This window comes from Diceros bicornis, chromosome 16, assembly GCF_020826845.1.
Source record: "Diceros bicornis minor isolate mBicDic1 chromosome 16, mDicBic1.mat.cur, whole genome shotgun sequence".
NCBI lineage: Eukaryota > Metazoa > Chordata > Mammalia > Perissodactyla > Rhinocerotidae > Diceros > Diceros bicornis.
The window spans coordinates 49,087,075-49,112,639 of NC_080755.1; the positions used below are offsets into that span (position 1 = coordinate 49,087,075).

General features: G+C 41.1%; 1 protein-coding gene and 1 non-coding gene across 3 annotated transcripts; both read right to left on the reverse strand.

Moving 5' to 3' along the window:
- Positions 1–99: 99 nt before the first annotated feature.
- Positions 100–16,820, reverse strand: NARS1 (asparaginyl-tRNA synthetase 1). 2 transcript variants are annotated; one of them, XM_058557204.1, is made up of 15 exons: positions 16,719–16,820; positions 15,326–15,405; positions 13,186–13,251; positions 12,993–13,085; positions 12,817–12,906; positions 11,824–11,902; positions 10,911–10,981; positions 7,848–7,934; positions 6,077–6,298; positions 5,768–5,967; positions 5,212–5,347; positions 4,446–4,559; positions 2,212–2,343; positions 1,766–1,897; positions 100–1,229 (listed from the first exon to the last, which is right to left on the reverse strand). In XM_058557204.1, exons 1-15 carry the CDS (start codon positions 16,759–16,761, stop codon positions 1,098–1,100), a joined length of 1,677 nt encoding a protein of 558 aa, XP_058413187.1. In that variant the 5' UTR covers positions 16,762–16,820; the 3' UTR covers positions 100–1,097. The 2 variants fall into 2 exon arrangements, with proteins under 2 accessions (XP_058413187.1, XP_058413186.1); XM_058557203.1 differs by having other exon boundaries at positions 15,326–15,408; positions 16,719–16,819.
- A 1,482-nt stretch (positions 16,821–18,302) lies between these two features.
- Positions 18,303–18,406, reverse strand: LOC131415517 (U6 spliceosomal RNA). The gene has a single exon (XR_009222482.1). It is a non-coding gene; the product is annotated as a U6 spliceosomal RNA (small nuclear RNA).
- Positions 18,407–25,565: the final 7,159 nt, after the last annotated feature.

Sequence of the window (25,565 nt, forward strand, 5' to 3'; positions counted from 1 at the left end):
CATATACATATCATAAAAAATAAAAAGATAAAAAAATGCAAAAGTCATGAACTAATGGGAGACAGAGATGTTCAGCTTTAAAAGAATTAAGCCAGCAAAGAATTTTTACATGTCTATTTATTGATTGCTGTGAATATGCCTACTGAGAATACATGACATGCATTTTTGGGGAGAAATTAACGAAATCTGAAATGAAGTCATTTAATAAGCCTGCTGACAGTTAACAAGGTAGCACAGATGAGATCTAAGGACACAGTGTGGGGTGACGCAAACAGCCACTTACAGTTGTCATGAAGATTCCAGCTGTAAATTCTTTTGGAACTTATTTACTCATAATTACTTAGGAACTACCACAAAGGAGGGAAGATCACTCTGCCTCTTTAGCTTACACTAATGCTAGGAAGGATGCTGTTCACTAAAGTATCAAAAAAAAATTTGCTCTTCAAATTGTTTAAAGCAATTCCATTTTTACAAATTCTTCCACATCAATTCGTATACCTTAGAATTATAAGCAGCATATAGATTTGAAAAGGTTAATAAATGGTGCAAAAGACTGATTCATTTGATGCCAGTATCTACTGCTGAATTATACTCTGTTCTGATACTAGCAGATTTTTACACCATATCATCAATTTTCCCCCAAGATGTTTGTTTTAACTCATTAATACAATAAAGTGATATAAATTAAGAATTCCAGTTACACTTAAAAGGGCAGAAAGATTAAATTACTGGAACGTCTTAGACCATAATTAAAAGCTGTTTAATTATATATATGGTATATATATGATGCAAAGATTACAACCTATAATTGGATAAAATGCTGAAATGTATTCACAACTGCAGAGTTACATGCTGCATATTTCTCCCAAACTTTGTAGTGGATATTTTTTCTTAAAATGACAACATCAATGTCACTTGATATTCAAGTGATTTGGATTGCATTTTGGGGTAGTAGGAATAGAAAACAAAAAGAGAAAACAGAAACGAATATACCCCAATGGAATAAAAAGGGGAAGATTTTGGCTTATTGTTTTTTTTAAAGAGACGGCTTGTTCCTTTCATGAACCGTATTCTTTCCTTAATGCTTCAGGACTCCGTCACGGCGTGCAGCGCTGGACAAACCGAGGGTATAAGCAAACATCCCGGATGTGGTACCTATTCAGGATCCAGGTTAAGAATCGTTCCAAGCCCAAGCCGTATCCTCCATGAGGACATGTGCCATATTTTCTCTGTTTAAAAACAGAGTGAGAGAGAGGAATAAATGCTTAGTTTAAAATTGTCTAAAACAGTTAAAAGGATCTACTGTGAAATGAGTTTTCTTATTGTGGTTAAGAATTCAACCCTTAATTTATATGCCCTCATGGACCACGTTAAAGAACAATTTGGTATGAAAAATAAACCAGAGATTAAGTGTCACTCTGGAAAGAAGAGATTTCAAACTTTAAACTAAGTCAATGCCTCTGTTCCTGAGAGGAAAACCAAAGACAGCACTAGATATTGGTAGGATCTAATGACAAATTTTTAAAAACTCAGTAACAGTGAGCAAGGCCAGCCATTAAATAGGTTTTCAAATGAAGTTAACATACCATTGGCCAAAGACAAAACTAGCAATGTTCACACGCCACATTATTATAACCATGAAACTGAATACAGCTTGTTCAAATGCCAAAGGACCACCCCAAATTCTCTCCTTTTAAAAATCTCAATCTATAAAGAACTATTACAGTGAAAAAATTTTTGAAGTGTTAAAAAATATTGTTTTTACCTGATCTGTGTACCAGTAATAGGGAGTTGGGTCAATTCCTTCCCTTTTATAACCTGCCAGCAGTTCTTCACTATCCCAGATACGCATTGAGCCTCCCACAATCTCACCAACATTGGGCATCAACACGTCGACCTTTAAAAACAAGTAAATAAAATGCATACTTACTACCAGGCTATCAGTCATGGCATTGCTCTAGAGTTTAAAAGAAAATCAAAATTAAGCTCCAATAGCTAAGGGAGCACTATGATCATGCAAAATTCAAATATTGTTCAAATTCTATAATTTAACAAGGTATGTTACACCCAATCAGAAGACAAAAACACTTCTTTAAATATCGTCATTCTAGATTTATAATGAAATATTTGCCATGAGCTATATCTTATTCCAATGAGTCCCTACCCCCTTAGAAAGCAAAATTACTAATACTATTTGAATCACAAACTGACAGATTCAGTAAGGCGGGAATCCTCAGGACATCGCTGCATATAGAAGGACTTGATCTCCACGGGAAATCGACACAGCAAGATCGGCTCATTAATGGTGTCCGTCATCAGTCTCTCAGGAGCTTCTGGAATGTCCTGAGGTTAAACAAGACTTCATTGACATTTACACCTCGAAATGCAACAAGACAGAAGCAGCTCTTTCACCCAGTAGCAGCCCTCATCTTATTAATGCAACAGATTAGAGAATATACACCCACCCAAAACCCATACATATGGGGGTAAAGGACAATTTCTTTCAAAACCAAATAAACATATTAAAAAACTCATACGCAGTTAATGAAAGACCTGTAAAAAGATCTGCCTCCTTCTACAGTATATCTCAAGAGTCATGCTGCTTGAAGAATGAAAAAAAAAAAAAAAAAAACCCCACCCAAGCTATTATCTCTGTGACTAGATACTGCTTAGTTATTTTTTTCAGTGGCTAGTTTTATCTAGCTCTGCAGCAAATGTGGTCCACTTAGTCCCATAAGGCATAGGATAATCAGTGAATGCTCCAGAACATCACTGATCTACACACAGAGTATCTTATTAATAACACCAATCTTTAAACGCTCCTGTTATCTGTACTTTTTTCCTGTTATAATAAATCTATATGCCTTCAATGGTAGAAAGACACAGTTGTAAGACAAATAACCAATGTCAAATTTGTAAGTGTACCCACACCTGGAATAGTTAGCCAAGAAATGTTAGATGATGATGAATCAAGTTAATCTGTTTCTCTCTCAAAACATCCTTCAGTAAACCACACGTAAATTCAAGTTAAAACTGAAAACTCTTGTCCCAGTCAAACTGACAGAGAGAATTGGACAAGACTCATTGATTTGTTTAATGTAAGAACTTAGCAGTCACCTGGCACAGCTGTTTTCAAGCTCTAGTCCCTGGAGCCCTGCGCCCTCTAAAGGACAGAGAGGGAATGGGAGATGAGTGTGAGAGCTCTGATCTCTCACCTTTTATTTGCTTTCCATGCTGGAGTTCTGCATAAGATTTAATTGGGGGAAAGGGGGCCTTACTGCACATTCCAAAGTCTGAAGACCGTTTATCTACTCTAGCGTCCTCTTGTGTATGGGATGACATCAGTACTGAGTAAATGCTGACATGCATGGAGGGCTTCCTGTGCCATGAACCCTGCTGGGCATTTAGCTCTCTGAGTGTGCACAACTTTACCAAGTGGATGTTACCTCCCAGGTAAAGACACAGAACCAGAGAGGGGAGTCCCTGGCCTTTATTTATACAGCGGTAAGCACAAAGGTGGGAGCTAGCCCACCTGGAGGGCCTTCTTACTTCAAAGCTTGTATTCTTTCCACTCAATCACACTACTTTGCTAAGTATTAGGTAACAGTAGTTCTCAAGTTTTCAGTACAAAATTTTGTTATTATACATCATCACCTGAATTCATGAAACAGTAAGAGTAATTTATATAGATCTAGTATACTGTTTGTCCTTTCTGTAAGTTCCTTCTAAAAACAAAACAGAACTCTAGTGAGCAATAATTACATTTCATCTGTAAAACGGTTAGATTTGCAAATACTATGAAAGGAATAGTTCAACGCACAGGGAAGAGGGCTTAGAATAACGTTAACAATCTATACCCTCAATTCAGCTAGGAGGGTGGTCCCAGGCAAAACAGATACATGCTCACTTTATCTAGGACACCGAGCCACTTTCCCCATCAAGGCCTTCTCTCTTGGTTTTGCATTTGAACCAATGGCTAGTTTCTTCTTTGAATCTCCTCCACATGAAGGAGTTTAACCTCCCTGTTTTGGGGGGAGGAGTCCTTTTTGAAAAAGCCAGATACTTTCCCCAGAAAAACAAAACAAATACATATACATATCAATTACATTTTGCATATAATTTCAAAGTTCACACTTTCTGAAGCATCCTGCCAGCCTAGAGAATTACAACGAGAGCTTATAAGTCACGACAATGGATTGACCACGCTTGAAGAAGAGGAAAAAGGCAAAGGATGAGATGAGAAGGCTAAGAACTTTTTAGTATTTATTGAACACTACAGAAAAGGCACTGTTCGAAGGCTTACTCTACATCTACTAACTCAATGAATCCTCAGACAAGCCCAAGAAGAAGGTTCTGTTGTTATCATTTACTTGATAAGAAGATGCCTTCTGCATTACTGGTTAATGAATGCCACCTCTGAAACAACAATAGAAAGGAATACATACCTCTCCAAATTCATAGAAAGTTCCATCTTCTTTCTTTATGTTGTGTTCTTTTAGCCACACAATAGCATCTGAATAGTTCATCCGTCTGAAAGGCCGTTTGGGGGGCTTGAAGTTCTATAGTCGAAAGAAAAAATATAGTGTATATAAAGCAACCGTTTACACTAAAATTCCCATTTTAAGAAAAACTATTTACCATCATTGTAAAATATTATTTCAGACTAGAAAACAATGTGGACATTCCTAAAAATGGAAAACATATATGAACCTTCTCCTATGTAAATTAAAATATTATGAAGTATTGGCAATGACTAGTATCAAATTTTAGTCTTCAAAATATTAGTCCAGAAATGGGTGAAGGGGATCAAAAGGTACAAACTTCCAGTTATAAAATAAATAAGTCACAGGGATGTAACGTACAGCATGGGGACTATAGTTAATACCGTATTGTAAATTTGAAAGTTGCTAAGAGAGTAGATCTTAAAAGGTCGCATCACAAGAAAAGAAAATGGTAACTATGTGTGGTGTTGGATGTTAACTAGACTTACTGTGGTGATCATTTTGCAATATATACATATAGGGAATCATTATGTTGTTACATCTGAAACTAATATAATGTTGTTATACTGTATCTTGACAAATATACATATACTTGTCACTTATTTCAAAGCTCACTAAGGCATCAAATGTACAAAAACTGAGGGTGAAGACTTCATTGCCTTCCAAAAAAGAATCATAATTTTGTATTTCCATAAAACACTACACCCACCGGGTTGAGGTCATACACTATGCTTCCTGCAGGTGATTTCAAGACTCTCTCGACCACGTCACAAACCAAGTCCTCCAGTCGGTTCAGGAGCTCCTCAAAGGTCACGAAAGGGCACTCTGCTTCCACGTGACTGTATCTGAAGAACGAGACACTAGCTCGGAGCTGCTCTTCTTTTCTGCTAAGTTTCTCTCAAGCAAGGGTTTTAACACTGGGAAACAGCCCAGAAAGGCAACTTGCAACCTCACTAACCAACTCCCAACTCTGCAAACAAGTTTTAGACTAGCCCCTACCCTTCCCCCTTGAATAGTGATTTCTTATTTATTCCTTAACACATAAAGGATCAAGGCAAAGGGAAAAAACAGACCTTAGCTAGCTGTGGCCTAAGACGCAAAACTTCTTATGTGGTTTCCATTAATTTATTCAACTGCCCTTCATATATCCTCTTAATATAGCACAATTTTTTACATAGACATCATTTGCCTCTATAAAGATTGCTTCTCTAAACAAATTTTCCTAAAAATTTTTTTTTAATTAAAATAAAAAGACAATTCCGTACTCAGCCAGGTGCCTTCGTGTTCTGGATTGTTCTGCCCTGTATGACTGTGCAATACAAAAAACATCTCCCAGAGTTGGAATGCAGGTCTCCAGGTACAACTGAGAAGACTGGGTCAAAAATGCCTCTTCCCCAAAATAGTTCAGCTTGAAGAGTGTGGCACCACCTTCCACTTGTGTTTGCACTAATGTTGGAGGAGTAACCTGTTCAAATGGAAAGAAGGAGTAAATAAAGGCCTATTGTGAGCACTACTATTCAAATTTAAAAATGGCAGAAGGTATCATTTGCAAAAGATGACCCACGCACACTTACTTCATAGTAGCCCCTGTCAAAGAAGTGATCTCTGAAGCACCTGGTGACTATGCAGCGTGCTTTTAGGATTTTGGACATGTTCTCTCCTCGGATCATCATGTGTCTGTTGTTGAGCTGGACATCAACGTCAGACTCTTCGTTGATCAAGTTATCAGCTCCTCCAGCAGGGGCCAACCCAATCAGTTCCCAGAAGTCACAACTCAGCTCATGGCCCCCAGGCGCCTAAATTTTTAAAAAGTGGGTGGGAGGGAGAAAGAAAGGAGGGAGAAGGAAACAAAAAAACTAACATTTATTAAAGATTTTAATTTATGTCAAATGTTCAGCTGATATTTCTAAGAACCTCATCATTATTAGCCTACCCTTCTAAAAACAAAGACCTAGTAATTCAATTTCATATTGATACATTTAATATTTCTTTCAGAGTATATACACACACGCAATTTTTCAAAATTAGAAAAGCACAGGGCTGGCCCCGTGGCTTAGCAGTTAAGTGCGCGGACTCCGCTGCTGGCGGCCTGGGTTCAGATCCCGGGCGCGCACCAATGCACCGCTTCTCCGGCCATGCTGAGGCTGCGTCCCACATATAGCAACTAGAAGGATGTGCAACTATGACGTACAACTATCTACTGGGGCTTTGGGGAAAAATAAAAAGGAGGAGGATTGGCAATAGATGTTAGCTCAGAGCCAGTCTTCCTCAGCAAAAAGAGGAGGATTAGCATGGACGTTAGCTCAAGGCTGATCTTTCTCACAAAAACAAACAAACAAACAAAAAAAGAAAAGCACAAACTAGAAAATAAAATAAACTATAATCCCATAACTCAGTGGAACTACTACTGTTAACATTTTGGTATCTCTTTCTAGCCTTTGCCAATTATTTAAAATAACATATTACCCACATTGAAAACTCCTTAAATGCAAAGGTTTTACTCAAAGCTATTTCTCTTTGGAACAGATATATAGTAAAAATTCAAATTCTCCCAAATAATTCCATTAAAAGCAATTCATTTTAGAAGCCACATATCATAGAATATATAATTATCTTAATGCCAAACACTGGACAGCAAGCAACATCAGGACAACCACTCCATTTTGCAATCACGTTACGTCCAAGGAAAATTCAGTGAACAGGAATCAGATATTTTTTCTTAATATAGGTTCTTTTACATGAACTCTGGGAGATTCTCTTTTATCAATAGTTCTAGCCTATTAGGTAGACTCTAGGGGCTCCCTCCGGTGGTTAATGTGTCAAATTTGTTTGTTTTCCTTCCCAGCCAACAAATAAAACCACAGTAGTTATTTGAACAATAATTACCATCAAGTAACTGTTAACTGGTATAAGTTATGTGCCTTTTGGCTGGGGAACAAACCATTCTCTGAATATCAGAGTTATAGTTAACTTTTTTTAAAAAGAGGCTTTCAAACTCTATTCAGAAAGTTTCAGATTTAGATTACTTTTCTTTCCTAAAATTTTTGGGAAGATTGTTTTCATTTCCACCTAGCTGAAAAATTATTCACACACCCACAGCAAAGTGGCTACAATATGGCCCATGAGGATTATTGAGGAATTCTATAAGGTTGGAAATCCCTGAGTTTGTTACATCATATGATCTGTACAGTGTACATATTTCACTGGAAAAGGAAAAAGTATACTAAATTTAGCAAGTGTACCATATCTGTGTATTTATATGCCCATTACCACAGTACAAATAAAGGCATTGGAAAACAAACAAATGAACATCTGTTCGCCCAGAGACGAACTCAATCCACTTACCTGCTTGCCCTCTGGGGTAAGATTTAGCATTCCATACACTGCAACACTACTCTCGGTGGACAAGAGTACTCCATTGTAACACTGACACTGCAAAAAGATCAAGTTCAAATTTAGTTATTCACATTTACATTAAAATATTCTAACACACAGAAAGCAAAGGGGATTATTTACAAACAAGTTATCTGGTCCAAAACTAGTAAAATAAGAAGACGTCCAGGGCCGGCCCCATAGCTTAGCGGTTAAGTGTGCGCGCTCCGCTGCTGGCGGCCTGGGTTCTGATCCCGGGCGCGCACGGATGCACCGCTTCTCCAGCCATGCTGAGGCCGCGTCCCACATACAGCAACTAGAAGGATGTGCAGCTATGACATACAACTATCTACTAGGGCTTTGGGGGGAAAAAATAAATAAATAAAATCTTTAAAAAAAAAAAAAAAGATGTCCAGCAATTTTTAATATTAATAAAGAATAGCTATTTTAGTAAGAGAAAGACGTATCTATATATAGATACACATATATATGTAAGTATAAGTTTTATATATATACATATGCATAAATGACACTAGCTCACATCTCTTAAAAATATCTGGATGGGGCCAGCCCTGTGGCTTAGCGGTTAAGTGCTCGCGCTCCGCTGCTGGCGGCCCAGGTTCGGATCCCGGGTGCGCACTGATGCACTGCTTGTCCAGCCAGGCTGAGGCCGCGTCCCACATGCAGCAACTAGAAGGATGTGCAGCTATGACATACAACTATCTACTGGGGCTTTGGGGGAAAAATAAATAAATAAATAAAAATTAAAAAAACAAAAAATATCTGGAAACTTCATTTTTCTTTTTCTTTAAAATTCAGACAGTTAAAATAATACACAGAGTCCATCTAGGCTATGATCATCAATACTTGATAAAATCCTTAGGAGAAAAGCGATGGGGAACTTTATTAATGCAAGGATCAGGCTATCAACACCTGAACCCACTAATCATAAAAAAAGACAACTGGACATCACTTCGTGCTTCATGATGAGATGCAATTGGAAGACCTCAGCTTTTCCCACGACGTAGCTGTCCCCAAAAAAACCCAAAAAAACCATGAATCTGATCAGACCTAAGCTCCAGCTTATAAGAAATACAGAGGACAGAGGACATGCTAAATGACACCTCAAGATGCAATCAACCAAATCCAGAACGTGAGAAGTTCCACTGGACAAAAGACCAGGTGTTTTCCAACAAATAAATGGCAAAGAGGGGGAAAAGAAAAGAGAATGAGGGCCGGCCCCATGGCTAAGTGGTTAAGTGCACATGCTCTGCTGCTGGCGGCCCGGGGTTCAGATCCCGGGCGCGCACCGAGGCACTGCTTCTCTGGGGCCATGCTGAGGCCGTGTCCCACATATAGCAACTAGAAGGATGTGCAACCATGACATACAACTATCTACTGGGGCTTTGGGGGAAAAATAAATTAATTAATTAAAAAAAAAACAAAAAACGCCTATATCAATAACTTTTACCCACAGACTCCCACACAAGCAGGTTTATCATCACTTGTCTGACAACGCTTCAAAAAAAAAAAGAGAATGAAAAGGGATTTCAGAGATGTGTCACCTAAATGCACTATGTAGATCTTGTTTGGGTCCTCACTCAAACCAACCAACTATAAAAAGACATTATGAATCAACTGGGAGAATTTGACTAGATATTTATTTGTGTTAATTTTGGGAGGTGTGATAATGACAAAGCGGTTATATTAAAAATATTTTTTGGGGGCCAGCCCAGTGGCGTAGTGGTTAAGTTCTTGCTCTCTGCTTCGGCAGCCCGGGGTTCGCAGGTTTGGATCCCAGGTGTGAACCTACGTACCACTCATCAAGCCATGCTGTGGCAGCACCCCATATACAAAATAGAGGAAGATAGGCGCAGATGTTAGCTCAGGGCTAATCTTCCTCAGCAAAAAGAGGAAGATTGGCAATGGATGTTAGCTCAGGGCTGATCTTTCTCACCAAAAAATATATATATATTTTTTTCTTGGATTTACATATGCAAGTATATTTATATGAAATGATACACTGTCTAGACAGTAAAAGAGGAGAGTAGTAAACCAGAACTGGCCATATATTAGTCATCACTTGTTGTGGACTTAATATTTGTGTCCTACCCCCACCTCCCAATGTGATGGTATTAGGAAGTGGGGCCTTTGGGAGATAATTAGGATTTGATGAGGTCACGAGGGTGGAGCCCTCATGAATGGGATTAGTGCCCTTATAAGGAGAGCTTGCTTCCCCACTCTGCTCCCTCCTGCGCAAGGAGACCACGGGAAGTCAGCAGTCTGCAACCTGGAAGAGGGCCCTCACTAGAACCTGACGGTGCTGACACCCTGATCTCAGACTTCCTTCCTCCAGAACCGTAAGAAAGAAATTTCTGTCATTTATAAGCCACCAGTCTCTGGTACTTTGTTACAGCAGTCCAAACTGACTAAGACGTTACTGAAGATGAGTGATAAGTACACGAAGATTTTTTATACTCTTCCATTTTTCACGTGTTGGAAATTTTCCATAACAGTTTAAAATATGTATTATTGTTGTTAGTGCTGGTGAGTGGATTCTGACTCCTAGTGACCCCGTGTCCAGCAGAGCAGAACCCTGCCCGGTCCTTTTGCACCATCCTCTCACTTTTGGTGCTCTATCAGACAATGCTCCGCTGCTATTCATAGTGTTTTCACGGTCAGTTTTTTTGGAAGTGGGGGGTCAGGTCCTTCTTCCTTGTCTGTCTTAGTCTAGAAGCTCCACTGAAACCTGTCCACCACGGGTGACCCTACTGGTATGTGAAATACTGGTGGCATAGCTTTCAGCATCACAGCAACACGTAGCCACCACAGTCCAACAACCAACAGACGGGTGGTGTGGTTCCCTGATGGAGAAATAAACCTAGGCGGTGGTGGTGAGAGTACCGAATATTAATCACTAGACCACTAGGGCTGGCTTAAAGTATGTATACAGCTCCTAAAACTCCCAAAACTAACAATAAAGGAACCTACAGAAAAAAATCTAATTTTTAGCCACAAATAAGAGAAAATATTTACCAAATCATCCGACAAGACACACTGAAGATATCCTGTACCATCCCGCAACACCAGAAACATTAAATTCTTTCCTAAAAATGAGAAAAAGAAATTTAGCCAGACTGTTCTCAAGGCACTTAAAAGCACTTTCTCATAAGTTAATCTTATATAAAGGAAACTCCAAGGTCAAACAGTGAAAATTCAAACCTCCCACGTGGGCCCCTTCTCCTGAAGTGTCCATCGGTAATATCACTACTCAGTATTTGTAAAGCAGTTTATTGTCTTCATTGTACTTTCGAATCCTAAGTGACACTCATGATCCACATGATCACGGGTAAGCAAGACAGGAAGCAACGTGAGATGAGGAATTATGTCTTATTCACCGATGAATTCCCCACAATGCCTAGTGCGTGGTTCTGTGCATTCAGGGGGAGGTGCATAAACACTACTGCACAGAATCACTTTTTCTTATTTATGCCCATTTCTTTTTATGAAGGATTTGATAACCACTTACAATAAATACATATAACAAAACAATACAAAGAAAAAGATAAAGCAAAACATCAGGACTGAGAGAGTAGAATGCAAATATACTAATTATACAAGTCAACACTACTGCTATAAATTAGCTTCAGATTTGGCTCTGCACTTTCTATAATACAGCCTCTGCTTTTCATTAAATAATTAAATTCAATTAGACAAATATTTACTGGATACCTCCTGATCAGTGTGATTGCTTACAGCTAAATAGTACTTAATTTTTAAGCTTTTAATAGTCATTAAACAAGAACAAATTTAGGATATAAATCATAATCTCCTTTAAAAAGCTAGCATCCAAAAACAAAAATAACCCCAAGTAAATGTTTTTGTTCTTCTTCATCTTCGACCAGGAATATTTAAAATGAAAAATAGAGAAGAGGGGTACGCCATTTACCTTGCCGACGCAGCCTGTGGACCCAGCCAAACACCTTTACTCTTTGGCCTCTATATCCTTCTAATGCACAAATTTTCACCTGTCAGGTTAAAATAAATAACATTTGACCCATCGTGTCATTTACCACATATCAACTTTTTCACTAATATTAAATGGGTGGCAGTAAAGTGTTAAAAATTCACAAATGGTGCAAAACTGCAGACAATCACTCTACTACAGGTCAGAACCAAAAAATGTCACCATACCCGAGCAGTTAAAAAAAATCCAAGTCTTCTTTCTCTTAGTGCAAAATGAGCAACACCCAGAATTTCAGATATTGCTATATGAAATCAATGAAGACCTGAATTCACACCAGCAACAACCCAAGTCCACAGGGAGCCCTTTCCCTGACTTCACAAGTCCCTCCTGACATGCTAGGAGGCGTTTGGGGGATGAAGGAGAAGGGAGATGAGCAGAGGAAGGGGATGGTGGATGTAGCCAAGGAAACAGCTTCACCACCAAGGAAGCAGGAATACTGTAACAATTCATCAGCAGTAAGAACTACCTGAAATCCAACCATATCCATTCACAGTCCAGTATTCTGTTCTAGAAAGAATATAGAAGGCCTCCAATTTCATAAAATCACGAAAGTTTTTACGGATTTAAAGAACGATGGATTTTGACCTCCTCATTTTATGGTGTGGAAACGGCTACTTAGGGAGGGCAAAAAGCAGTTGACCAACGCCACACAGTACAGCCAGGCCCGGATCCCAGGTCTGCTGGCTTTTAGTTAGGACAGAATCCGTTCAACACGCAATTACTAAACTTTATAATAAAATGAACCCCAAAAGTACCAGCCTTATAACTCTAAAACATCACTTCTCTTTATCCCTTCTAAAGGGAAAGCAGACAAACAAGTAAAGGAACAGACCACACAGCATGCCTCTCAGATACAGAAAGAATGGTTCCCCATGACAAGTCCATGATATTTGAAACGACACATGTCACACTTACACATTCTGGCTCTGGAAGACTTGGATCGTTTTTAATGGTAATCTTCTTTGCTTCTTCCAGGTTCTTTTCTCTTCGCAAATTGTCTTCTGCCTAATTTTAATAACAAAACAATTTGTTAACATGGTTTCTAGTGTTCTAACTTTAAAAATGTTCACAGTGGCAAATTCATTGTTCACCTCTTTCTTTTCCCGGGATTCATTCTTCATTTGTTCCCTATGCCACATTTTTCTAATGTTCTTCATCTGTGATTTAGAAATAACATCCCACCTCTAGAGAGAAAAACAGATATTTAATTTTTTCAAGACCTCTATGTTCTGATGAAAATTTATTCACAAAATATAAATCTGTAAAGTTTTTGGTTCACCTTACCTCATTTTCTTTTTGTGAATCTACATAAATGGTAGGAAATGGTTCTTTTCCTACTGTCATCAAAGCCTTGGGTGGCGAGGGAGAAAAAGGGAATTTCTTTAACACTGCACAATATTTGAAATGAGACATAACATCTTAATTATGAGGCAACTTCAACCATCTAGAACATAATCAAGAGCCAAGAAAAAAGCATAAAAACCCTATAGCCAAAAAACTGAAGTTGACAGAATGAATGACTGGTTAAACGTACTATTTTGTTTCAAGTAGAAGCCCTCAGGTCCTTTTGCAAACAATTCTAGCAAGTTTGGTTACACAGTATACAGCTTCCAAGTACAAGCAAACAACAAGCAAGAGATTTTAAGCAGCTGTAGGGACCAGAGGGAGGTATGCTGACAACAGAAGAGATGGTTAACAGCAAAAGCCAATTGCAGATCACATCTAAATGTTAATCCTCACTGAGAAATCAAGGAAGATGTTTCTGAAACTCTTTCAACAAGATAATGGCAAAGAACACAAAAAGCTAAGCTTCATTTAATTTGAGAAATTCCCATATGCAGAATACTAACACTGGGACACGTTAGGTACTGCTGTGTCATTTAATATTTCATAGTTTGTATTCTTTTTTTAAAAAATAGATAGCTGAAAGTATGTAAGAGATGGGTGTTTTATTCACCACTTCAAACATTCCTTCAAATTTTTCCCGCAGTTATCAACTCAACCAAGAAATGCAACAAATTACTCTCTGCAGTTGTAAGACGTGAAACTGACAAAAACTGACCCTTTCTAAAAGGTCTAGTTTCCAGACCTAAAAAATACCTTTCTTCTTGTTTTAACACTAGTCCCAACTCAATGACTGATGTAGAGGAGGAGGGAACCTGATTTTTTAAAAACATCCAAGAGAATTCATCTTTTTAACAATTAGACTTTGTAGAGATGTTTGTAAATCATTAGGAATTAATTTACTACCTGACACGCTCTTGATCCCTCTTTTTATATCACTGAAATTGAAAGACTCAAACTGTAATTCCCCAAATCAGAATGGCACGCTTTTGCTAACAGTGACATGCTGCAAACATTCACCTAAACATTGTTGTCAGTTTTGGAGAGTCACAGGAATCACCCCAGCAACTCAAAATGAGAGAAAGATTTCCCTCTAAGGGTTAAAAAGTAAGACTCATGTATAACCCATACACCAAAGCATAACCATAAGTATGACCTAAAAGAGGAGAGAATGTGCCCGGGACAGGAACACTTGATTCTAACCTAAATAAATGCTGTAACACAGCTAACAAAAAGGGGGACTGCCCAGGGGTGGAAACACAGAAAAACGAGTGTCAGGGCAGTTCTTTTCCTAGTGCTGTCCAAGAAGGGAACTTTAACCATCTTCCTCACGTGGCAGCTGTAGCCATTTCAGGCAAAAGGCAAGCCCATGGCTACTTTAAGAGGGATGTCTGGGCCCACACCTTAACCTGACGCAATCAGTTACCTAACACTCATGTTCTGAGTCCATGTTCTCGAAGAACCCCTCTGATCTGTATTTGGCTTTCCATATAAGTCTGCTTAGAGAGAATATGCTAAACTCATTTGAGGATTCTAGGTCCTGAGAAATAAGGATACATTAATAAATTAGCATTCTGGCTTCAAGCTCCAGACTCGTGAGCTTTTGAGCATCTGCTCTAAGAAATGGGTCCATTCTTGGTGTACTGATATTAATCAGGTCTTTGAGTCTTCAAGGCTCAGGATCACATCCGGATTCTAGTGGTAAATTCACCAAGAGGCCTCTTAGGAGTCGGTTCAAAAGAAACCTGGGCATGAGCTCAGTGACTGAGAGAAGCTCATTTTTATTTCTACAAGAATTTAAAAACCAGCCATCTGACTCACCGGAGAGAAAAATGCCAACATGCAATGCCCCATGATAAGGAAGAAAAGATAACACCTTTTTAAAATGTTCAAATAAGTTTAAACTTAGATCATCTAATACTCTTAAAGCTAGATTTCTGTATACGTTCCTTACTTTCCCCTTTCTGAAAATTCTCTTCAAATCCTAGTGCTTCAAATAAAATTACTGACAAGTCACATAATAATTGACATGAGTCATTAATAAATGCAAAGTCACTTTCCTAATGAGAAGAGACACTACCTTTAGACCTGTTTTAAAAGGTTTCTCCTTGGTTCCATCACCCGTAGCATCATTTCCCTCTCGATCCGAGACATATAGCTCTGCTGTTTATAAAACGAGAATAAGTTACTCATTTGGCCAATGACTATCAGTCAACTCATACTACAACTACTTTGTCCATTCTTTATCTCTGTAAACAGAACAAGCATCTGATTAGTAAAAAATTACCACAGTCCAAAAGAAATTTTATCATAATTATTTTCCCACTCACGTATTTCAGTGACATCTATCTCATAAAAACATATTAGTTACAAATTTAGTTTTTCAAAATAAACTTTGATCATTTTAATTTGGGATACTGCTTCTATCCACTTAAGTCGCCAACAATAAAGAAGGGTTTGTTTTCTGTGTTGTTTTTTTTTTTAAGTGAGGAACATACGTCCTGAGCTAATATCTGTTGCCAATCTTCCTCTTTTTGCTTGAGGAAGATGGTCCCTGAGCTAACATCCGTGTTAGCATTCCTCTATTTTGTATGCGGGATGCGCCACAGCATGGCTTGATGAGCGGTGTGTAGGTCCATGCCTCGGATCCGAACCCCCAAAACCCCAGGCCGCCAAAGCAAAGCACGCGAACTCAACCACTACGCCACCAGGCCAGCCTCTAAAGAAAGGTTTTGAAGTTAGCCAGACCAGACTGGAATCTTAGACGTTGTACCTTAAAAGCAAGGGTGACCCTGACGAATGCACTTAACCTTTCTGAGCTTATTTTTTCTGTATAAAATGAGGAAAACAATATCCATCTTGAAGGGCTGTAATGAGGACAAAATAAAATTACACATACAAATGGGATACCCCAGCGCCACTACACAGATGTCAAATAAATACCAGTTTCCTCAGGTCTTTAAAGGAAACCGAAGCTCTGAGGTTAAACAAATTGCAGAAAGCCTCACAAGTAGTAAGTGTGCCCAGTGACATCAATCCAGATCTCCTTTTTCTACCGTATGGTCTCCCAGGAAATCTCAATATAAATGAGGATGTGTGAAAAAGAATTAGGATTCTGAAGTCCATTCTCGACGATCACTTTGGAGAGTTCCAGACTTGGGGGTTACCCTGAAGTCTGACAGTGCGTCGCAGTGCCTACGTCTCAGCCGAATCACGCGATTGTTCGCAGCGGGGCGGGCCTGGAGCGGCCGCCACCCCAGCCCCCGAACACCCTGGGCTGGAGGGGAGCCCGGCCGGCGAGTCCGGGCCCAGCGTGGGCCCTCCCTCCCATCATTCCGCATATAAACAGCGACGGAGCGCCCACTCCGTGCCAGGCACCAAGATAAGCGTTGTGTTCTGCCGGAACCAGGTTCCTATCCTAGGCAGGAGCACCGCCCCACTTACACACCCCGGGGTCCCCAACCCTCACTCACCCAGCACCATCCCTGCGGTCGCCCTGGTCACCTCCAAAGACATCGTCTGCAAAACTCCACCACCCTATCACCCCAACGTGCTCCGGCGGCTTCCTAGACTCGGACGTTGCATCAGATAACGTCGCGCATGGGTCGCCCGAGCGTCGCGGCTCCATTGGTTACCGGAGGTTACAGGACGTGGGCGAGCGTCGCTGCGGCCGCCATCTTTAGTCCGGGCAGAGGTAACTTCCGGGTCTGGCGACCCGCCCCGCCGCTCCGCGTTCCCCGGGCGCCGCTGGCCCGGGCCTCCCTGGACCCGGAGACTCCTGCTCCCTTCGGTCTGTACCTCCCTAACTTGCTGGGCTGAGTCTTCCACTTCCGCCCCCAGCTGTAGGCGCGCCAGGGCCCTCTTGGAAACCAGACCAAGGATTTCGTTCCAGATCCCCAGATGCTGGAATGCTTGTGGAATTAATGTCATCATCGAATGTATTGAGCGCCATCCCAGCCTCGGAACGCTGGAATGGGGTGGGGGTGGGGGTAGCCCTATTTTTGAAATATGAAGATGCTTTAACTTTCTACCTTCAACGAATGAATGCACTTCTGTATTTACGACTCAGAATATGGTATATTTTCGTTTCAAGTTATAAGGATCACTGTTAGGGAAGCCATAATGTTGTGGAAAGAACCAGGGCTTCGGAATACAAGCCTGGTTGGAATTCTGGTTCTGCCTCTTCCTAACTCTGTGTCTTGGGATAAATGACCTAACCTGTCTGAGCCTCAATTTCTCTATTTGTGAAGAATGATATAAGTTTACTGCCCAGCATGTAATAAATACTAAATAAAGGATAGCCAACATGATCCTTCTCAACTTAGTGGAATCCCAGAGTCTGTCCTTGAGTCAAAGGAAAACGTAACTTTTGTTATGAAAGAAACTCTGAAAATAACTTCATGCATAGAATCAGAGTCTATCAAAAAGATGAACCAAATACTTTTCTTCCAGAATACTTCACCCAATTTCATGGACTTTCCTTTTCCCTCTTTGGTGAATGTTTTCTGTTTGCTGACGTATTAGTCATTGGTGCAGAACAAATTTATTGCCTCACACAATTTCGGAGGGGCGGGAATTCAGGAGTGGCTGAGCTGGGGGTTCTGGCACCAAGTCTTTTCTGAATCAAGCTGTGGGCAGGGGGTGCAGTTATCTGATGGCTTCACCAGGTGGGGATCTGCTGCCTGGCTCACTCATTTGGCTGTTGGCGGAAGGCCTCCATTCCTTGCCAAGTGGGCTTCCCATAGGGCTGCTAATGACAGGGCAGCTAACTTCCTCCAAAGCAAGTGATCAGAGAGAGACAGAGAGAGAGAGAGGGAGACTGAGGCTGTGTTCGTTACCTATTGTATAATAAACTACCCCAAAACTTCAAGCAACATTTGTTTTCTCACATTGTCTGTGGTCCTGGAATCTGGGCCAGGCTTAGCTGGGGCCTCTGGCTCTGGGTCTCTCAACAGGCTGCAAGCAAGGTGACAGCTGGGGCTGCGGTCATCTTAATTTAAGATTCTTTTTTTTTTTTTTTAAGCAGTTTTTAATGAAATTTGTATGTAACATTACTTAAAAATATGGAACACTTCATGAATTGGCATGTCATCCTTGCACCGGCGCCATGTTAATCTCTGTATTCTTTCAATTCTAGTGTATGTGCTGCCCAAGTGAGCACAATTTAAGATTCTTAAGTCTCATTTAGGGTGGATCCTCTTCCATGCTCCCTCAAGTGGGTGTCGGCAGGCTTCAGGTCCTTGTGGGCTGCTGGACTGAGAGCCTCAGTTCTTCGCTGGCTGTTGGCCAGACGTCTCCCTCAGTTCCTTGCCATGTGGGCCTCTCCATAGAGCAGCTTGCTTCATCAGAGCAAGCAAGGAAGAGGGCAAGGGAGAGGGCAATCCAGATGGAAGTCACAGTGTTTTGTAGCCTGCTCTCGGAAGTGATAACCCATCACTGTTACCGTATTGGATTCATTATATTCGAGTCACTTGGTCCACCTTACACTCAAAGAAAGGGTTTCAGACCAGGGCACGAATACTAGGAGGCAGGGATCATGGGGGCCATCTTCGAAAGCTGCCTACCACCATGACCAAAAAACCTAAGCTGCAGTGCCTTTTTATAACCTAATTAGTGAAGTGAAATTCAGCATTTCTGCTGTATTCTGCTGGTCACACAGACCAACCCTAGTACAGTATGGGAGAAGACTACAGGGGGTGAATACCAGGAGGGGGAGCTTAGTGGGAGCCATGTTAGAGGCTGCCCACCACAGCCCATCCAGATGAATTTCTCCTCTTCATCCTGCTTTGAGCTCCCAGAAACTGACTATGTGGGCCACATCAGTGGTTCTCTGGCTTCTGGTTGGATACAGCCAATGGGGAGCACTGACAGGAGAGCAGAGGGATGGGAGTGAGGTCGGGATACTTATTCCCCAGCTCCCTCATTGCAGGCTGGCTGCATCCTCAACTGAAGGCCACAGCTCCTGTCAGATGGCACTAAGAGACTGTCATCTGAACTGCCCTTCATGAATTTAGTTTTATCTGATCTATAAAATTGGATGTACACAGAAACACTCCATTGTGAAAAGGAAAAGTGTATATGGGACTGGGCCTGAGCAGGTCTCGAAGGCTAGAGTAAGCTGCACAAGAAGAAGATAGAGTCCCATAGCAGCTGCTTCAACTGCTTTGCTGCCTCCTCCTCAGTCTACACCTGTAGACTCATGGCATTTCCCTATGTCCAGTTACTGGAAGATGAAAACAAGTGAGCCCAATACTGACATCTGCATAATATGCCAGAGGCAGACAGCTATTGGATTATAGCCTCACTTGGGTGTGGCTCTGAAAAGACAGTGGCAAAGGCAGATGGTAGAACTCTGGGCAGGATGACTGGTTTTCCATTTCTTACGTGAGTAGAGGTGGCCTGAGGAACTGACAGACACTGGCTAATAGCTTGGCCAGTTGACCAGGGACTTGGAAAGAACAAGACTGAAGATTAGGTACAGGCGGTCTGGTGGGAAAGTATGTGGATGGACATTTCTGAATGGACACAGAATGTGAAGATTTCTTGTCCATATAAATGTCCATGAGAAGGCATTCAGTACGGAGGAGGTCTCCATAATCTGTGGACATTGGCCTTTTTCCCAAAACACCCCAGTGCTTGCTCAAAGAAACCATATAAAAGCGGTTATAGTAATAGGAGGGCGGCTATGCATTGGTCTGACCTCGTGGATTGCCCTTCATCAAGGCTGATCTGGCTGGCCCTGCAGAGTACCCAAACTGCCAACAGCAGAAGCCAACTTTGAGAACCTGATAGGACACCAATCTTTGGGGGGACCAGCTGGCCACCTGGGGGTGGGTGGATTACATTAGACCCCTGGAGGAGGCAGCAATATGCCTCTCCACTATAGAGTCATAGTCCACACAGGGATGTGCCCTCCCTGCCTGCAGCACCAATGTCTGTGGATTTACAGAATGCTGTATCCATCTCCGTGGTACCTAACATCTCCTCTAACCAGGGAGCACATTGTTAGGGAAGGAAGTGAGACAATGGGCTCATACCTGTGGAGTTCACCGGTCTAACCATAGGCTCTGTGTTAAATGAGATTATTGTTTAAAATATTTACACATGATCCCCTTTCCTATGTGGGAGAAATATACTTCTCTATTTCATTTATGTTGGGATTGGCCATGCGGATGTTCTTTGACCATAGCATATTGCAAGATGTGATGCAAGCAAAGGTTTAAACTGTGCTTATACAGTTGAGCTTGTTTTCTTGCTTCTGCCATCATCATGAAAAGAACATGCCCCAACTGGCCCACTGGTCCCAGTTAGGTGAAAGACGTGTAGGGAAGACCTGGACCCAATCTGCAGCTTGGAGCCAAGCCCAACTGAACTCAACCCAGATCAGCTGACCCCTAGATGCATGAGTGAGAATAAATGATGGTTGTGTTGCCTCTCAGTGTTGGAGCATTTTGTTCCACAGCTTTATTGTGGCAATAGTAGACTGACACATGCCCCACTACTCAGAAGCAGCTGGCTTAAAAGAATAGCTGAATGGCCTACTGGGAGTCAGTTATGACACTCTGTGAGGGTGCCATATATACCTTAAACCAGTAGCCAATGTAGAGTGTGATCTCCCCATAGTGGAATGCATCTTATTATTATTATTTTGTATGTTTGTTGGTTTCAAAGAATTCTCAGGTATTTTTATTTCCATGAAATAATTGAGATGTCTATGACCCACATTGAGGCCAGCAGGCAGGAATCTTTACTGTTCTTTTCTCTCCTAACACCAGTGAAGACCATAGGAAATGGAAAGTGGGAGAAAGAAACACAGCTCCAGGGTTACTGCAGACCATCCCCTCTCCCACCACCCTCAGTCTCTACCCCCAAGATTAAAAACAAAGTGGTCGGGTCGCACCTCCTCTTTCCCAGGGGCATTCTCTCCTCATCCGTATACAGCTGGCCTTGTACTTGCCTTTGCTCGCTGTGTCTAGTAGGTGGCCCTTACATGTCACCGCTAGATTGTAGGTAAGACGCCTTCCTGGCATCCTTCCAGCGCACTTAGCAGAGCCTTGCACTCAGTAAGCACTTGGAAACTATTTCTTAGGCAGATAGTCTCATTTAGTCCAACCTTCCTCCCAGAAGCAGAACTTTCCTTTCAGCATCGCTGAAAGGGTCACTTCCAAGAACAAACTAAAGTTTGTCGGTCCTCATGAATGAATGAATGGATGAATTGAATGAATGGCATTGCTCTTCCGTCTCCTCATCCGACTCTGGCCAGCTGGGGGCGCCCTCTTCTCGCGGTCCTCGATGTTCCGCCTCCGCTCCACCAGGCACCAGACGCGAGTCGCTGTCCTAACACTGTTATGACCTCCACGGGCCACTGTAGCCGGCCGCCGGCCTGCGCTCAGGGCACGCGCCGCCGGCGCCGCCATGTTGTTTCCGGGCCGCTCCAGCATTTTCCGCAACGTCTTGCCTTTCCGGCTCCGCGCGGCACGTCCACGTGTCGAGGGAACAGCTCAGTGTCGGTCTTGCTGCCGGGGCATTACCTTCAGGGCGCTCTCTCCGAGCAAACCCACGGACGTCTTTAAAGAGCTTTCGCAGGCACTTAGTTATTTGCTCCTCAAAACAATCTTCGGAGAGAGAAGAGGCAAAAATCGCTGTAAGCGCCTCTAGGACTCCTTTCCCCGTCCCCGGGCCTGGAACGGGGCAGGGGGACTGGGGAGGGACTGCCCAGCGGTCGCTTAACTAGCGAATCGGTTAAGCAGTCAAATCTCAGTACTATTTGAAACTGCTAACAAAAAGTGGGAGTTATCATTACGATGGAACTATTAATTTAAGGAACTGAAAACGTAACTTTCCTTTTCGTTGTAGAGTTAAATTTAAGCATTTAGGTTTGCTCGTTAATTTATTTCAGTGATTCCCAGCCTCCTTCTTATTTGTGAAATCCTTGCTTGTAAATACTTTATCTATAATCTCTCCCTAAAAAAAATAAAAATGAAGGAATGAAATTTTAAAGCCCTGCCCGATCTTCACGCTTTAAGGAGGGTAAATAATGATAACTGTGCAGCTGGTGCTCTGAAGCCAGATACATTGCCACAGGACACAGGACTCTTACTTTCTGCCTCAGAGATTCTGGTCAGGTTCCTTAACCTCTGAGCCACGGATCTTTCAATTGTAAAATGATAATAACCCTTCTCTGGCAAGGTGGTTGTGAGGTTGATGTAAAATCAAATATACATAAATGCCTATGTACAAAAAATGTGCTTGGCATCCTTGTGAATTAGGATATAAATGGTATTAATAGTTAATCATTGTTATTCTTTTGATCCTGCATGAATCAAACCTTCTTCAAGCCTTCAACCAAACTGCGGAGGGCTGCTAGTGGACCCATATTTTCCTCACCCTTACCCACTTCACCCCCATCTCCCCAGCTGTGAATTCTGGCCAGTATTCAGAATGTCTCAGACTCTGCAGATCCTTCCCACTGCCCCCAACTCTCAGCAAATTACCTGTTTCTTGCTTCAAACCATTAAATAGAAGCTCTCTGGTAGACCTCCCTTAAAACTCTCAAACTTTCAAGCTTCAAAACCCATCCTTTGTTCCTAGTACAATGCAAGCAGTATCCTTCCTCCTGTCTTCTGGATCTCCCTCAGCTCTCCAATCTAATCTCTACACTCCAACCAGGGTGAACACATAAAAACATAAACCCAATCGTTTTATTCTTCAGCTGGCAAACTTCCATGACTTCCCTTTGCTCTCAGGATCCATCCCAATCCCCCTACAGGCTCACTAGGCTGTGTATGCTCTGGTCTGTCATTGCTTTCTAAAAGCACAATTAACATCAGCCTGGGCTTGTTTCTTCACTGAATTGTTCTGGGTACAATGTGCAATTTGGGATAGCCTTTAAGAAAGGTGAAGACACAGTCAAATGGACAAGGAGCTGGGAAAACTTTCAAAGCAGAATTAATTGTGTCCTCTGAAAACAATGAGGAAAAAGTCCTCCAGGTTAGTTTGAAGAACAATCATTGTATTAGTTTAGCAGGAGTTGAGGCTCCTAGGGGATCTCTGGGAGTCTCAGAGGCCCAGCTGATGATTTCTTAGTTTATCAAGTTTTTTGCTGTTAGAGCAGGTCATGAAAGTGTTTTCACCCCAAGCCATAAAATCCTAAGAAATATCCCAGTCTTGGACAAATCCAGTAAATTTAAAAGAGCTCTTTTGGTTCACATTTACTCAAGATGTTTGCAGTGATGAAGTCTTGATGCAAGTTTTCCAGAAACTTGAACCCAAACTCTACCTTTAGAAATAGTCTTTAGTGTTACCTTTATTAAATTCTTCAGTAAGCATAAATTTTTAAGTTGGTCACGCAAAATTTAAGTAAGAAAGCTGAAGGTAGATGGGAATCCCAAAGCAGATGGTAACCGGACACCTCCTATAGGATTTCCGTAGACTGGCTTATTCATTAGGCAGCTTGGCTCAACAGAACCATTTTATAATGAAACTGCAAGATGACTCCCAGTTGGCAAATCGACCTCTTCTAAAGGTTGATTCTTATCACCTGAGAGAATTGATTCCTGATGAGAAATGCTAGACTGAAGAGGCCTCCCATGTTGGCTTCACAAGCCAGATCCAATATCTTTAATCCTCTGGTGGAAAAGAAACAGGGAGACATTCCAGGGCTTATGACAGCACTTTGAGAGTGATTGTTGTTTACCAGCATTAGGGGCCAAAGGAAGGTTGATAATCTCTCCAGTGGGAGATCATAAGCAAGTTATGTGGTGTAAGTAGCCTATATCCTGAATTTGGCAGCAGCAACCTGGGTTTTTAACCACCATGCTTGGTCAGGAAGTTTGGATTTCTCTCCATGTTAGAATTTCCTTTCCTGTTATATATATTTATTGTACACAGCTGCGTTATAATTTTATTCAAGTTTTGAGGCCAAATCCTGATGATTTAAAAACTGTGCGAGTTATTTCTTCCTGTGCATCTTACTACTGAGGTTGTCTTGGCTGGTAATTGGTTGGACAGCACAGAGGCAAATCTATACTGGTCTTTGAATCTGGAACATTCTCTCAAATTCTGTTGGAGCTTCCACTTATTTGACATGACCTTAAGATGTTACCCAGACTCTTCTGAGGGCGAAAAAAACATGTTTGCCTATAAATGGCCTAACAAAACACACTGCTTTCCATCTATAACCATGAACAGGAAGCTACCATCTCTGGATTCCCAGTCACCCAAGGGGGCCAAGTCAAGAGCTGAGGGTTCTGGTCTAGTGAGAAATTTGTGGACTGGGGAGATACTCAGTTTGAGAGGCTTTGTGACTTACGCAGGAAAAATATGAACTCAAACTACCCTTTTTTGGCTTAAAAATCATTACTATTTTTTATTATTTAATTTTTGAAGTAGATAATATATTCATATGGTTCAAAACTTTAAAAAAATTTTTAAAGTATGAAAAGATAATTCCATTGTTAAAAGTCTCACTCCCCCCTTCCTTCTTTCCTTTATTTCTTTCTTTAAAACAGCTTCTTTTGAAGTATAAGTGATATACAACAACTGCACATATTTAAAGTGTATAATGTGATATGTTTTAACATACGTATATACCTGTCAAACCATCACCACAATCAAGATAGTGAACATATCCATCACCCCGAAGAGTTGTCTCAGGCCCCTTGGTAATCCTTCATATTTCCCTAATGACTAATGAGGTTGAGCATCTTTTCATGTGCTATTTTGCCATATGTGTATCTCTTTTTTTTAACCAGTTTTATTGAGATGTAATTGACATACAGCACTGTGTAAGTTTAAGGTGTACGGCATAATGATTTGATTTACATATATAGTGAAATGATTACCATAGTAAGTTTAGTTAACATCCATCATCTCATGTAGATACAAAATAAAAGAAAAACAGTATTTTTTTCCTTCTGATGAGAGCTCTTAGGATTTACCCTCTTAACAACTTTCCTATATATCATAGAGCAGTGTTAACTATAGTCATCATGGTGCACATTACATCCCCAGAACTTATTTGTCTTATAACCAGAAGTTTGTACATTTTGACCACCTTCATCCAGTTCCTCCTCCCTTCCTCTGGTAACCACAAGTCTGATTTCTTTTTCTATGATCTTTTTATTTTTAGATTCCACCTATAAATGAGATCATACAGTATTTGCCTTTCTCTTATTTCACTTAGCATAATGCTGTCAAGTCCATCCATGTTGTTACAAATGTCAGGATTTCCTCTTTTTTTTTTTTTCTTGAGGAAGATTAGCCCTGAGCTAACATCCGTGCCAGTCTTCCTCTACTTTATATGTGGGCTGCTGCCACAG